Source organism: Tyto alba, unplaced genomic scaffold (genome assembly GCF_018691265.1).
Source record: "Tyto alba isolate M040663 unplaced genomic scaffold, T.alba_DEE_v4.0 Super-Scaffold_7, whole genome shotgun sequence".
NCBI classification, from domain to species: Eukaryota; Metazoa; Chordata; class Aves; order Strigiformes; family Tytonidae; genus Tyto; species Tyto alba.
In genome coordinates, this window is record NW_024881328.1 from 43,905,744 (window position 1) to 43,918,438 (window position 12,695).

Here is a 12,695-nt window from a genome sequence, read left to right on the forward strand (position 1 = left end):
GCATGTGTCCAGATGGAAGGAAAAGCATCTCTAACAAACGTAGAAGTTGCGTATGTAGCTGCCTTTAAAACCAGCTGCATCAACTAATTTTGGAGAATTATTTTTGTTCTGTTCTCTTAGTCTTAAAGATTAAATTAAAATTTTGTCTCAGTGTGACATTTTTGAGCAGCTGCTACTAGCTTCCCTGTACTATTTGTTTGATACTTTAAGATATGAAGTTATTGTGGTTCTAGTCTTTCACTGAAGATTTTTCAGGCAAACTTTCTTTCAGGTCCATGTATGTTATTGTGGATAGCAGAGGGCATCACTTTGAACCGTTAATTTTAGTTATTACATAGAATGAGTGTTATCTAAATCCAGCTATGACTTTGTTTTGTTAACTAAGATCAAAATACTTCACCTTCTTATGCAGCTTGGAGCAGAATTTTAACAGCAGGCTATTTGGAGAGCAAATGGCATACGGACCCTGTAATGCTGCACAGCTGAGAGACATGATCCAGAAATCAAACAAAATACTCTGTGAGAAGTACAGTTTTAGTTGTAGATAATCCATACCAGAAGCATTTAATCTGTCTGTCTTTTTTTTTTAATATATTGTTACAGAAGCATAATGTTGTTCTTTCTCACCTGTTGACAATTTGTTGCAGCAAAATGAATTTCCAGTTGTCACTGAAGCCATTCTCTCTGATAATGCTTATTGACTTGGTGTGGGCTTTCATTTAAATAGATGTGCAGAACAAACAGCAGAAAATACCGTCTTTCCAAAGGAGAAAAAGAGTGAACTAGGGATTCAAATTCTGTTCCTGTGGCCAGGTCCATTGAATAATGTGGAATCAAAACTCTAAAGTGATGGTAATTATTTTTTGTGAAGCCAACAGATGATTAGCATAGCGTCATCATAAAGCAGAGGAGAAGTAATGATAGCTGTAAGAAAGAGGAAGGTGGGAATAGTTCATAGAATAATCTATTAAGTGTAACTTGCACATTTTGTAACAATAGACATTTGCCATTTTACTGTGCTCTGGTTTTAGTGCAACAGCCTGACCCAAATCAACCAAAGCCCGAAGGAAATCAGATCAATGTACTTAAAGGTGAACCCTTAGGTGTGGTAACCAACTGGCCACCTTCTCTGCTGGCTGCCCTGCAGCGCTGGGGAACTACCCAGCCAAAAGCCCCTTGCCTGACTGCATTGGATACAACTGGAAAAGCTATTTATACGCTTACCTACGGTAGGTATTGATAGTAACTGTAAGGAAGCATTAGGTGTTCATTGTGGAATGAACAATTTGTTTTATTTAATAGGGGCTGACTGGGCTTGTGACAGATACTTTGAGATTGCTGTTTGGATGCAAATTATGAATTCATTGTGTAGAAAAAAAAAATTATAAAGAAAGGTAATGAAGGGAAAACATGTATGGTATTGATTCCTTACAAGTGGCTATTTCTAAGTTTCAGACAATTTTGTGTTTTTTTTTTTTCTTAAAAGAAATCTAAAAATAGCATTGTGTAAAATAGGAGGACGAAACAAATGACTAATAATGCGGTCTTCAGACTTCCAGAGTAGATACTAAATTTTAGCATGCTCTTGCATATCCTTATAGAGAAGACTTGTACTTCAGGAGCATTTTAAGGATGTCGTTGTAAGAAATGAAACTTGCCTGTATCAACGAACTAGAAGTATTATAGGAATTGCATTTTTTTGGAAGATAATTGTGTCCCGTAGGACGGCTAACTGCAGCATTTCATGGTGTAGTATGTTAAGATGTTAAAATTTCTTGTTTGCCTTCTTACAGATGAAGTATGGTTACAGGAAATGTAATGAAGCAGCTGCATTAGTTTCATTACTTTGCAGTGGAGCTTTGAGAATTGTTTAGAATATCATGTTTAGTTTCATGTTTAAAAAAAAGAAAGGAAAAGACAAACTAAAAAGAAGCCAACCTCTAAATTGTACTTGGACTCTCTGCCAACTGCACTGAATGTCCAGTTCTATAAAGAACTGGCTATTTAATGTACTTGAGTCCTGTGTAACTTTTTTTTTTTGTATACTGGGAAATTACACGGAAAAAAAACCTGTGGAATTGAAGAAGCTTGAGACTGACAAACACAAAATAACTGATGGTTGCTACATGGTCTGAAGGGGTTGAGTGTGAATGTCAGTCCATGATAAAGATCCTGTACTAAAAAGCTGAGTTTAGATGCATGCTGTTTGCCACGGCTTGCTTCTTTGGATGATTCTTTGATTTACCATTTACAGTGGACAGGTTTTGCTGTTGCTCAGTTTTTTTATAAACAGTTTCCTTAGCAAAGCTTTTCCTTTTTTTTGGAAGCTACAAATTAAATTTGATTGTTATATTGTGTTAAATTAGTTAGATCGTTGTCTTTGTATTTCATAGCTTGGAATAATTTTTTGCTTCTGAATTATTGAGAGCTGTGTAGATCACTACTGAGCAATGAACTGGCATTTCACAGAGCCAGATATTGTGGCATTTATTCCTACCCTTTGCTTCTTAAATTTCAGTTAATTTTTTGTCCAGTTTAGGTTTCTTCTTTTTATCCCCAGCAGTTTGCTCTCTCTAAGAGCCCTTAGGAAGGAGTCTTAAGTGCCTTTTGCATTTGGGTTGTATTGGTCAGACTACATGTCTGTGTGTGCACACACTGAACCGTTGGAAGAACTCAGTAGATTTGTGAGGTGATATTGCATTCAGAAGGTCAATGTTTGCTTTTCCCCAGTTACTTCCTCATGTGCCTGTTGACACTGTTCTAATACTACCGACTTGCCTAATGCATATATAAAGCATTGAGATTGGCCAATTAAGTGTTAAAAATTTAGTCTCTATTTTTTAATTTCTGTATTATCTTTTTTTCTTTAGGCAAGCTGTGGAGTCGAAGCTTGAAGTTAGCATATACCCTGCTAAACAAGCTAACCACGAAGAATGAACCACTGCTGAAGCCTGGAGACCGGGTAGGCTTCTGTTTGAAATGGTCTGTATGGATAAAATAGACAGCAAGGAACAACTTTAGCTAAAGAAAGCCTTATAATATTGTGACTCGTAGTACTCTATTCTCACAACATTTAATAGTTCTGTTCCTACTTCAAATATGAACCTGAACATTTTTAAAAGATTTTTTCCCGTAAAGTAAAAAGCAGTCCTCCCCCCACAAATGACGAAAATAACCATATCTTGTTATTTTAATGTATTTTTGTAGGTAGCTCTTGTATTTCCTAATAGTGATCCAGTTATGTTTATGGTGGCATTTTACGGATGTCTCCTGGCAGAACTTATTCCTGTCCCAATTGAAGTTCCACTAACAAGAAAGGTAGGCAAATGCATTCAACATTTTTATGGCTTTGTAAATAGATAAAGTGTGGAGGGGTCTAAATCCTATAGTCCTTATATGGGACCCCTCAAAGCCTGCACTTCTGAAAGCAGTGTGGTGCATCACTTAAACTATTCAGTGCACATTATATATTTGGAAAGTGTTTAATATTTAGTTAGGGAAGGGCAGAAACAGTATGAAGCTAATAAGTTAACTATTTTCAGATACATAACTGTAGAAATCATTTTAAGTCATTACTTTTAAAAGATGAGTTGAAAATATTTCTTAAAACACAGAAATGCTGCCTTTTCAGCTCTCATGCTGAGGAATGAGAGCACAGGCAGGTAGAGGCACCATAGTTACTGGAAATATCAGGACAATACCGCACACATTGAGATTATTAGGGAAGGTGTGAAATCAGAGCTGAAAGGCTACAGGCTCTGCTCTTTAGAGCCTTAGGACTCAGAAGCAGCATCAGACCAGCTCTCTGTTTTACCAGAGCGTACAAACATCCCTGTTGGGTTAGAGGGGGTTGCACAGCCATTGCTTGCCAGATCTACTGCCAAATCTACTTTAGTTGGCACTAAGCAAAACTAAGCCTTTTGAGCATAGACTTCAGGATTTTGTCTTCCATAAAAGGTCTTATCAGCTAGAAGGTTGTTTTTTCCTGTGATATAAATTGGCCTAATATTTTGTAAATGTGGAAAAGTTACAGTAAACTGTGTAAAAGCTTCATTATCTGGGAGTTTGATCTAATATGGTTTCTCTGTAGGATGCTGGCAGCCAGCAGATTGGTTTTCTTTTGGGCAGCTGTGGAGTAACACTAGCTTTAACCACTGATGCCTGTCAAAAAGGCCTTCCTAAAGCTCAGACTGGTGAGGTGGTTACATTCAAAGGTATGATTTTAAGCTACTCAGATTTCCTTATAGGATAAAAAGCGAGTATATCCATTGTTGCTATTAAACAACAGCCTTTTCATTTGCTTGCATGCTTCTAGCTTACATACAAAGAACCACCACCATATAAAGAACTGCCTTCATTGTCAAGACAGTACTTAATGCTGCTGCTTCCTGAAAGGGGGGTGATGCTGCTTTTGATTGTCTCCTGTTGTTATCCCTGAACACTGGGAAAAAAACCCTGATTTTTGGAACTGTAATGACAGTAATCTATCTTTTTCTTTGAAGGCTGGCCTCGTCTCATTTGGTTTGTGATCGATGGGAAGCATCTGGCAAAACCAACTAAGGACTGGCATCCGCAAGTACGGGATGCCAGTGCTGAGATTGCATATATTGAGGTGATCCAGTACAATATACCTAACTTACGGCTGCTCTGTTGTAGTTTATGTCACAGCACGCTTTCTTCCTTTAATCCCTTGATCCAATATAAGAGATGACTATAATATTTTTAACTGTGGAAAACTCAAAAAGGAACATGGTCATTGCGTGGTTGAATCAGGTTGAAGATTTGGGATTATTGGCATTTTTGGATCCATGGGACAGTTTAATTGGGGTACAGAAACAGCCAGATTTCATATGATATTAGTGTATTCTCTGAATATAAATGTATCTTTTATGCTAGCTTTTGGGGTTTGTTTGTTTTTAAAAAAGCTTATTTAATATTTATAACAAAATATCTTTTCAGTTCACTACTGTAAATTTTCTGGATTTTGTTGTTAATCTAATGCTTCTTTCTCTTTTCAGTATAAAACAAGTAAAGAGGGCAGCACAGTGGGCATTACTATATCTCATGCTTCCATGTTGGCACACTGTCACGCATTGACTCAGGCATGTGGTTATTCAGAAGGTAAGTTAGATAGGTACAACTTTAAAATGATACTCATGGCTTTGAATATTCAGACACTTTATGTTACAAAATCATGTTTACTGTCTAAAAGAACTTCAGATAAGCACTGGGAGCTTTAATCGCAAAGGAAAAGACAAATTTCCTTGTTCATAACCAGTATGATATGTGAAGGAAAGTAAGAAGCCGCTTGTGAAATCACAATCAATGTGTATTAAAATTTTTTTTAACCTAAGATTGATTTGATTCAAGGGTTTGGATTTTTCAGTCTTCATAACTTTTGTTAGTGGGTGGTAGGAGTGATACTGATTTTTCATCCTCTTGAAAACAGCTTTGCTGCAAATCTCTTTTGCCCTCCCTAGTGCCTGTTTGAACACGCTGGCCTTATGAAGTCATAAGGGGCCAGTTTGAGATGCCCACGTGCAGAGTTAGAGGAGCCCTCCCAGCAGAAATTGAGGGAGCTTTCTTAGACGGATCCTAGAGGCCGTTTGGGTAGCTTTCATCTCTTTGAAGAGCTCTGGATGCTGCCAGTTCCAGTTATAGCTGCTCTAACAGTGCATACTGGTGTGCCATGCAGACAGGCTAGTGACAGTTATACAGCTTCTTATCTCTCAGGATAAATGGTTGCTAGACACTTTCTAGCTAGGTGAGATGTAATATGCGTCATAGTTCTTACAACTCTTCTATTTTGTAATTCCTAAGAGTGTGACACTTGACCCCTGAAAGACAGGCTTGATCAAAAAAATCTGAGGGTTACCATATTAAAAAACACCCTGACTTGCTTGGCTTTACTGCTCTTGCACATTTGATGACCGTACCTGCCTAGATCACAAAGTTAAAAGTCCTAGTCCAAGTCATCTGGTCCAATTACTTGAGCTAGGTCTGTGATTCCAGACTGTGCATTTGAGGGCATGAGCAGATTGCTAATGACTGCAAACTGTCCTCTCTTGCACTTATTTTTTCTTCCTCGTTTCGGCAATTGGTTTATGCCCATCATGCTCCAAAGTCCATATGAGTAGTATAGTAGGATAAGAGAAGTTTTCAGAGTCAGATGTCTGTACTCTTTTTCCTTATTATCAAAGAGCACCCTTTCCCGTTTTCATTTTGGGACCCCTTCCCATCACAGTTGCCAACCACAAGAACTGTGCTGAGAGAGGGGAGGGTGCACCCAGCTTGTAGGTAAGCAGTTCCTGAATCCTGAAAGGATGATGGCAACCAATTATGAATTGAAGTGGTCTACACATCTTAGTTTTCAGACAGGTGTCATTAATAAACTGAGGTTAACCAGGACCGGCCAGTGTGCTGCAACATCCAGAGTCTGGGACTTTCAGAGCGGTTAAGGTTAGAAGGGACCTCTGGAGGTCATCTGGCCCAGCACCTCAGCTCAAGCAGGGCCATGCAGAGCCAGTTGCCCAGGACCACGTCCAGATGGCTTTTCAGTATCGCCAAGGATGGAAACTCCACCACCTCTCTGGGCAACTCGTGCCAGTGCTCAGTTACCTTGCATCAAGTTTTTCCAGATGCTCTGCTCCCCTAATCGTCCTTGTGGCCCTTCACTGGACGTGCTTCAGAAGCTCCATCTCTCTGTCGTCCTGGGGAGCCCAGAAGTGGACCCATCCCTCCAGCTGTGGCCTAACCAGTGCTGAGCAGAGGGGAAGGATCACCTCCCTTGACCTGCTGGCAAGGTTCCTCCTGTTGCAGCCCAGTACACCATTAGCCACCTTTGCCGCAAGGCCACGTTGCTGGCAGATGTTCAACTTGGTGGCCACCATGAACCCCAGGGCCCTTTCTGCACAGCTGCTCTCCAGACACTTGGCTCCAAGCATGTCCTGCTGCGTGGGGTTGTTCCTCCCCAGGGGACGGGACTTTGCATTTCTCCCTGGTGAACGTCATGAGGTTCCCGTCAGACCGTTCCTTCAGCCTGTCAGGGTCCCGCCGGATGGCAGCACAACCTGCTGCGCTGTCAGCCATTTCTCCCGGCTTTGCGTCACCAGCAAGTTTACTGGGGAGACGCTTTGCCCCATCATCCAGATCATTAATGGAGAGGCTGAAGAGAACTGGAGCCACTACTGAGCCCCGGGCTACACAGCTAGTTACTGGCCTCCAACTAGACTTCGTGCCACCAGTCACCAACCTCCAGGCCTGGTCGTTCAGCCACTTTTCAGTCCATCTACCTGTCTGCTCATGCAGCTCATGCTTTGTCAGCTTCTCTGTGAGGGTCTAACAGGAGACAGTGTCCAAAACCCAGTGACAGTCAAGGTAGATGATATCCACTGCTCTCCCTTCATCTACCAAGCCAGTCACATCATTGTAGAAGGTGGTCAGTTTGGTCAAGCATGACTTCTCCTTGGTGAATCCATGCTGACTACTCCTGAGGACATTCTTCTTCTCCGTGTGCCTGAGAAAATGGTGTCCAGAATTAGTGTTCCATCACCTTTGCAGGGTTTGAGGTGAGGCTGACCGGCCTGTAAGTTCCCTGGGTTCTCCTTCTTGCCCTTCTTGAGGACAGGAGTGACAATTGCTTTCCTTCAGTCATCAGGCTCTTTTCCTAGTCAGAAGTTCAGAGCGACTGGAGCTCTCCATCACCCAGAGAATGAATGAATATACAGCTAAAATATATACTGAAGCACTTTATTTATTGGGAAATAGCTGTGTACATTATGAGAAATGAAAAAGAATAATAAATACCCCGAAGAACAATTTCTTGTGTATGCAGCCATTCTATGTCAGTGATAAGCAATTTTCACCTCATCAGTACAAGATATCCCTCTAAAATCAGGTCGAATCTTTAATTTAAAATCTTTGATTCTGTTTTTTTAAATCACTTAAGGTGTTCAATTTTCTCAGAGAAGACATTGAAGAAAATTTAATACAGCCATGGTAGTATTTCTCACTAAATTAAATTCTTTCAATTCTAGCTGAACTTTTTCAGTTGATCTGAAAATGTTTACATCAAAACTAAAGTTTTGGTCTACACAGTTCATTGGCAAATGTAACAAACAGATGAAAGTGGTATTAAAATGAAGACAAGGTCTTTACCTTGTAGTAATCTCGTCTACAATAATAATTTAAAGGTGATTCTTGTAAGTAAAATAGGACACTTTCAGCTTAAGCAGCCTCTTTGTTATAGACAAGAATGCTTGGCAACATAGTTTTGATTTCCTAGTGGTGTTGGAAGTTTCCTAGTTGCTTTAACAAATATTTTGAGTTCTTAAATATTCTCAGAAATGTGTTTCTTAAGTCTGATAGTTTTTCCTTCACTTTCAGCTGAAACACTAACAAACGTCTTGGATTTCAAAAGAGATGCTGGCCTTTGGCATGGAGTATTAACAGTGAGTATTTGAATGAATGAAAAAAAATGCAGCAAGTTGCTTCTCTTAGAGGTAGAGTATAGGTATCAGAATGCGTTCATAAACTCTCAAACTATTTATATTTCAATATTTGTATTTTTCAGAATAAAATATTACTTTTTCAATAACAGACTGGGCAGCCTTAACATGTTTTTACTGACTATACACTTAGTTTTCACTAATGGTTTAATGTAAGAGTTACACTGTAGCTGTGATGATTTTTTTTTTAAAGAATGGTACATGCTGTGTATTCTTTGAGCCACTTGCAAGTTTATTTTTTAATATTTTTCTCATAGAGTGTTATGAATAGGATGCATGTCATCAGTATTCCCTATGCATTAATGAAGGTTAATCCACTTTCTTGGATACAGAAAGTCTGCTTATACAAAGGTAACCTTAAAGTATTTTTACATAACCCATATCTTTTTGGATGATTTAAAAAATAAAACCAATAAATTTCTTTGTATAAAATGCTCTAGCTGAGGCCACTGCTGTTTTATTGATTTTCTTTGCCGCTGCTTGAGCAATTGGGTACTCCATTTCAGTATTATATGTACTGATAGATTAATTGATGAGTGATGTCAGTGGCTTTTTCTGATAGACCTTTAACAAAACTGTGTTTCTTTGAATTTATAGTAAACATTTAAATTCTATAATTAAGTCCATCTGGAGACAGAAAGTATACATGTGACATAGTAGTTAAATATTTGGCATTTGTATTTTTTTTCTGTGTAATTTGTTTCATAAATTTACGTAAATACACAATATTTTTATAATTGTTCTTTATTTTGTTCTGTACATGCACCATAATTATTTTTTTTATTTTCAGCCCGTGTAGCACTAGTAAAATCACGTGATATGCACTGGTCACTTTTGGCTCAGAGGGATCAGAGAGATGTCAGTCTGAGCTCTTTACGAATGTTAATAGTGGCAGATGGAGCTAATCCATGTGAGTATGGATGCTTTTTCTGAGTGTTAGTCCAAGGTGAACTAAAGCACACTGTAAATCACAGAACTCTGGGTCTGTGCTGCAGGAGCTCAACAGTACTGGCTATAGTTATCTTCAGCAAAACGGAGACAGCACAGCAGCGTTCCTTTGCCAAGGACACTGAAGTGAAACTTGCATAGGCAATGTTCTGAAGGATCTGTTCTTTATATAAAGAATAGTTGGGACTGTAATTTTGAAAAAAGCTTTTAAAATTTCAATTAAACCATAATGCCGGTTTTGAAGGAGTTGGTTATGTATTGCATGTAGGCATAAAATCTTGAGTTGCAGTGTGTCTGAATCTGTACGTGCCCCTAGGGCTTGTCTCAGTCATGTGCAAGAATATAAAAACAGGATCAGTCACATCCTTAACTCAAAACCATGACAACTATTAACTAGCATGTGCGGTAGGTTCTTGCCTTTTTCTGTCTATCATATGCTGGTGGTTTACAGTAATTTAAGAAAGCAGATGGGAAGGGTTTTTTTACAAGAGGTTAGAATATAACTTAGTTGCTTAATTTTGCTGTTCTCGTACACCAGAAAATAATAATATTTCAAATTACTTGGAGTTACATGATGAGAGGTCAGCAAGTCATGATGGCAGAAGATAAAAGCTTGAAATGGTCTTGCTAAAATTGTATTTGTTGGAAGCACAGTTTCAGATCTGATGCCTAGAAAGTTAGGCAGTTCCTTCTATAGTAAAATGTTATTTGTATGCTAGTGATGCCACTGCTTTTTCATTGCTGTTTGCACTTCTTTGCCATATTTAGATGTGTAAATTATTTTTTTTAACCTCATCTTTTCATCAGTGCTGTACTGTTACATGAATTGACATGAAATTTTACGTAGGTTGTAGTACAATCAGTGAAGTTTGCTGGTTTGCTTTATGTGCTGCAATTCCACAACTGTAAAAAACAAACCTATAGGTGATGAGGTATTCTCCTGCATTTTGGGCAAAGTGCTGAAGGCCAGGTAGGGTTCTGAACTGAAGATATGTCAGAAGCATTTGATACTAATTTCTGACTGCTCTGGTTCTGTGACCTCTATAAGAAACACTCATATAGGAGCTATATAGGAGGCTGACAAATAGTCACCCTTAGTGACAAAATATTCTGAGCACTGAAGGACTTTCCATGATGTTAAGTGTTACAGAATGCTGCCAGAGAAAGAGACTATACAGTGAGAGTTGTGAATTTCATTCAGTGAATTAGTGTTAACCACTGGGAGTTTTTTCTTCAAATCTATGATCTAATAATAGGTTGGAGTGTCTTTTACACAGTTTGAAAGTATATTGGTTTTGTGCACGGATGCAACCATATTTGTATAGCTGAACTGAGAGTAAGCATAGAATTTGAAATCCTGCAGCTCAAACTTGCCTGCCCTTGGCAAAATGTTTCCAATTTTGTGATTGTTCTTTTTAGGGTCAATATCTTCCTGTGATGCATTCCTGAATGTATTTCAGTCCAGAGGTTTGAGACCAGAAGTAATTTGTCCTTGTGCTAGTTCTTCAGAGGCACTAACTGTTGCTATTCGCAGGTAATTCTCTTTTCTGAGAAGTGAATTGAAGCTTCTCTTGACTATTGAAATGTATCTGATATTAAATTGGTAGCCAGAAAAGACCATTAGCCACATAAAGGTGCCCAAAGACCTGGACAGAGAAGTATGAGGCTCACCGGTATCTCCTTCACTGAAGGATGGGTGATTTTTTGTTTGGTTTCTTTAAAAAGTTTAATATTTTCTAAAAGTGGTCAGCCGTAAGAGTTTTTCTTTTTTTACTGCTTGGGAAAGCAGGGTCTTATCCTCACTTATGTTGCTGGAAGACCTTTGTAAAATGCCCCTAAAATTAAGACTGTTACTTAATTGGATGGAAGAAGAATCTGAATCTTCAAGTAATTGCTTATATACAATGTCTTGTAAACAGAGGGCTAAAGGAGGAAAAATATATTTGTAACTGGGCTGAAAAATACTGTTGGATTTCTGAAGGTAGTAAGGTATGCTCTGAAAAAAGGAAATACTTTTATTGTTAATGGATATATGGATGGAATATGCTGGAACTTTTTGACAGTGATTTTGATCAAAATGTGATTTGGAAAATCTATTTCAAGAAAACTTTAAACAAAAAAGTTTGAGATTTTGGAGAGTACTTCCTCTGGTGGGAGAACTGACATTTCCAATTTAAAAACAAAAACGCACTTAAGGAACTGGTTTTTACAACCGCACCCAGACTCTTTTACTCCATTGCATCCTGAAAGTTGAACAGTTACACAAAATGGAGTTGTTGGTCTTCAGTCAATTCTGCTCAGAATAAGTGTCACGCCCTCCAAACACTTCCTGATTTTTCCTAATGTTTAGAAAATTTATCCTTTGAAAGCTTATTTGTGACACTTTTTTGCCCATAATAGAACTAAATCCTCTCTGTAACATTTTAGAGTGGAAGCTATGTGATTTTTTTTGTTCTAGCTCTTTTTTCATCTGGTTAAAATATATTACCAATCTTGACCTCTTGTTTGTTTAAAATAAGAAACCATTATTTCTCTTAACCTTAACAAGCCTGAGAGACTCGTGCATTGTTTTTGATGACCATTTTGCCACTGGTCTGTTGATTCATACCTGATTTGACTTTATGTTTTCAGACCTCCAGAACTGGGTGGGCCTCCTCCAGGAAAAGCAGTGTTATCTATGAACTGTCTGAGCTTCGGTGTGATAAGAGTGGATACAGAAGAGAAGTTGTCAGTGTTAACTGTACAGGATGTTGGTCAGATTATGCCTGGAGGTAGGAAAGCATTTTGTGTAGGTTTAAGCATACTGCACATAATTATATTTACTGTTACACTTCTGGTGATGAAATAAATAAAAATGTAAAATATGAATACCTTGAAGGTAGTATGACTTAGTTTTGACATATTGCCTAAACACATGATCATTAAGTACTGTCTCAACTAGATTATTATATGTTTTCAGTAGAGATTAATCAACAATAAATCTGAATTGCCATAGGTTTTGGTATGGGCAGATGCTTTTGGCTGGTCTACAGAGTTGTGTTATTGTTTACTTGTTAGCATTAGTGCCGAGTGACATACAGTTATGTAACAACAATCACAACAGAACAAAACAAAATGTAAAGCGTAGTATGAAATACTGTATTTCACCCAGGAATGATAGTCCACATGTTAGAATAAAATAGAATAGAATAGATTATTTCAATTGGAAGGGTCCTACAACCATCATCTAGTCCAACTGCC

General features: G+C 38.3%; 1 protein-coding gene across 4 annotated transcripts in view; it reads left to right on the forward strand.

Annotated features, from left to right (window-relative positions):
• The window catches only part of DIP2A (disco interacting protein 2 homolog A), a 130,602-nt gene that overhangs the window by 82,642 nt on the left and 35,265 nt on the right, over window positions 1-12,695 (forward strand). For all 4 annotated transcript variants that reach the window (XR_006164515.1, XM_042783835.1, XM_042783836.1 and 1 more), the window contains 11 exons: window positions 1,032-1,229; window positions 2,871-2,962; window positions 3,208-3,318; window positions 4,091-4,214; window positions 4,503-4,612; window positions 5,019-5,121; window positions 8,386-8,450; window positions 8,765-8,858; window positions 9,298-9,417; window positions 10,875-10,989; window positions 12,087-12,226. Coding sequence is in view for 3 of the 4 variants with exons in the window: in XM_042783835.1 (XP_042639769.1) it covers window positions 1,032-1,229; window positions 2,871-2,962; window positions 3,208-3,318; window positions 4,091-4,214; window positions 4,503-4,612; window positions 5,019-5,121; window positions 8,386-8,450; window positions 8,765-8,858; window positions 9,298-9,417; window positions 10,875-10,989; window positions 12,087-12,226 (1,272 nt within the window). In the remaining variant the exon portion in view is untranslated. The remainder of the gene's footprint in view (window positions 1-1,031; window positions 1,230-2,870; window positions 2,963-3,207; window positions 3,319-4,090; window positions 4,215-4,502; window positions 4,613-5,018; window positions 5,122-8,385; window positions 8,451-8,764; window positions 8,859-9,297; window positions 9,418-10,874; window positions 10,990-12,086; window positions 12,227-12,695) is intronic.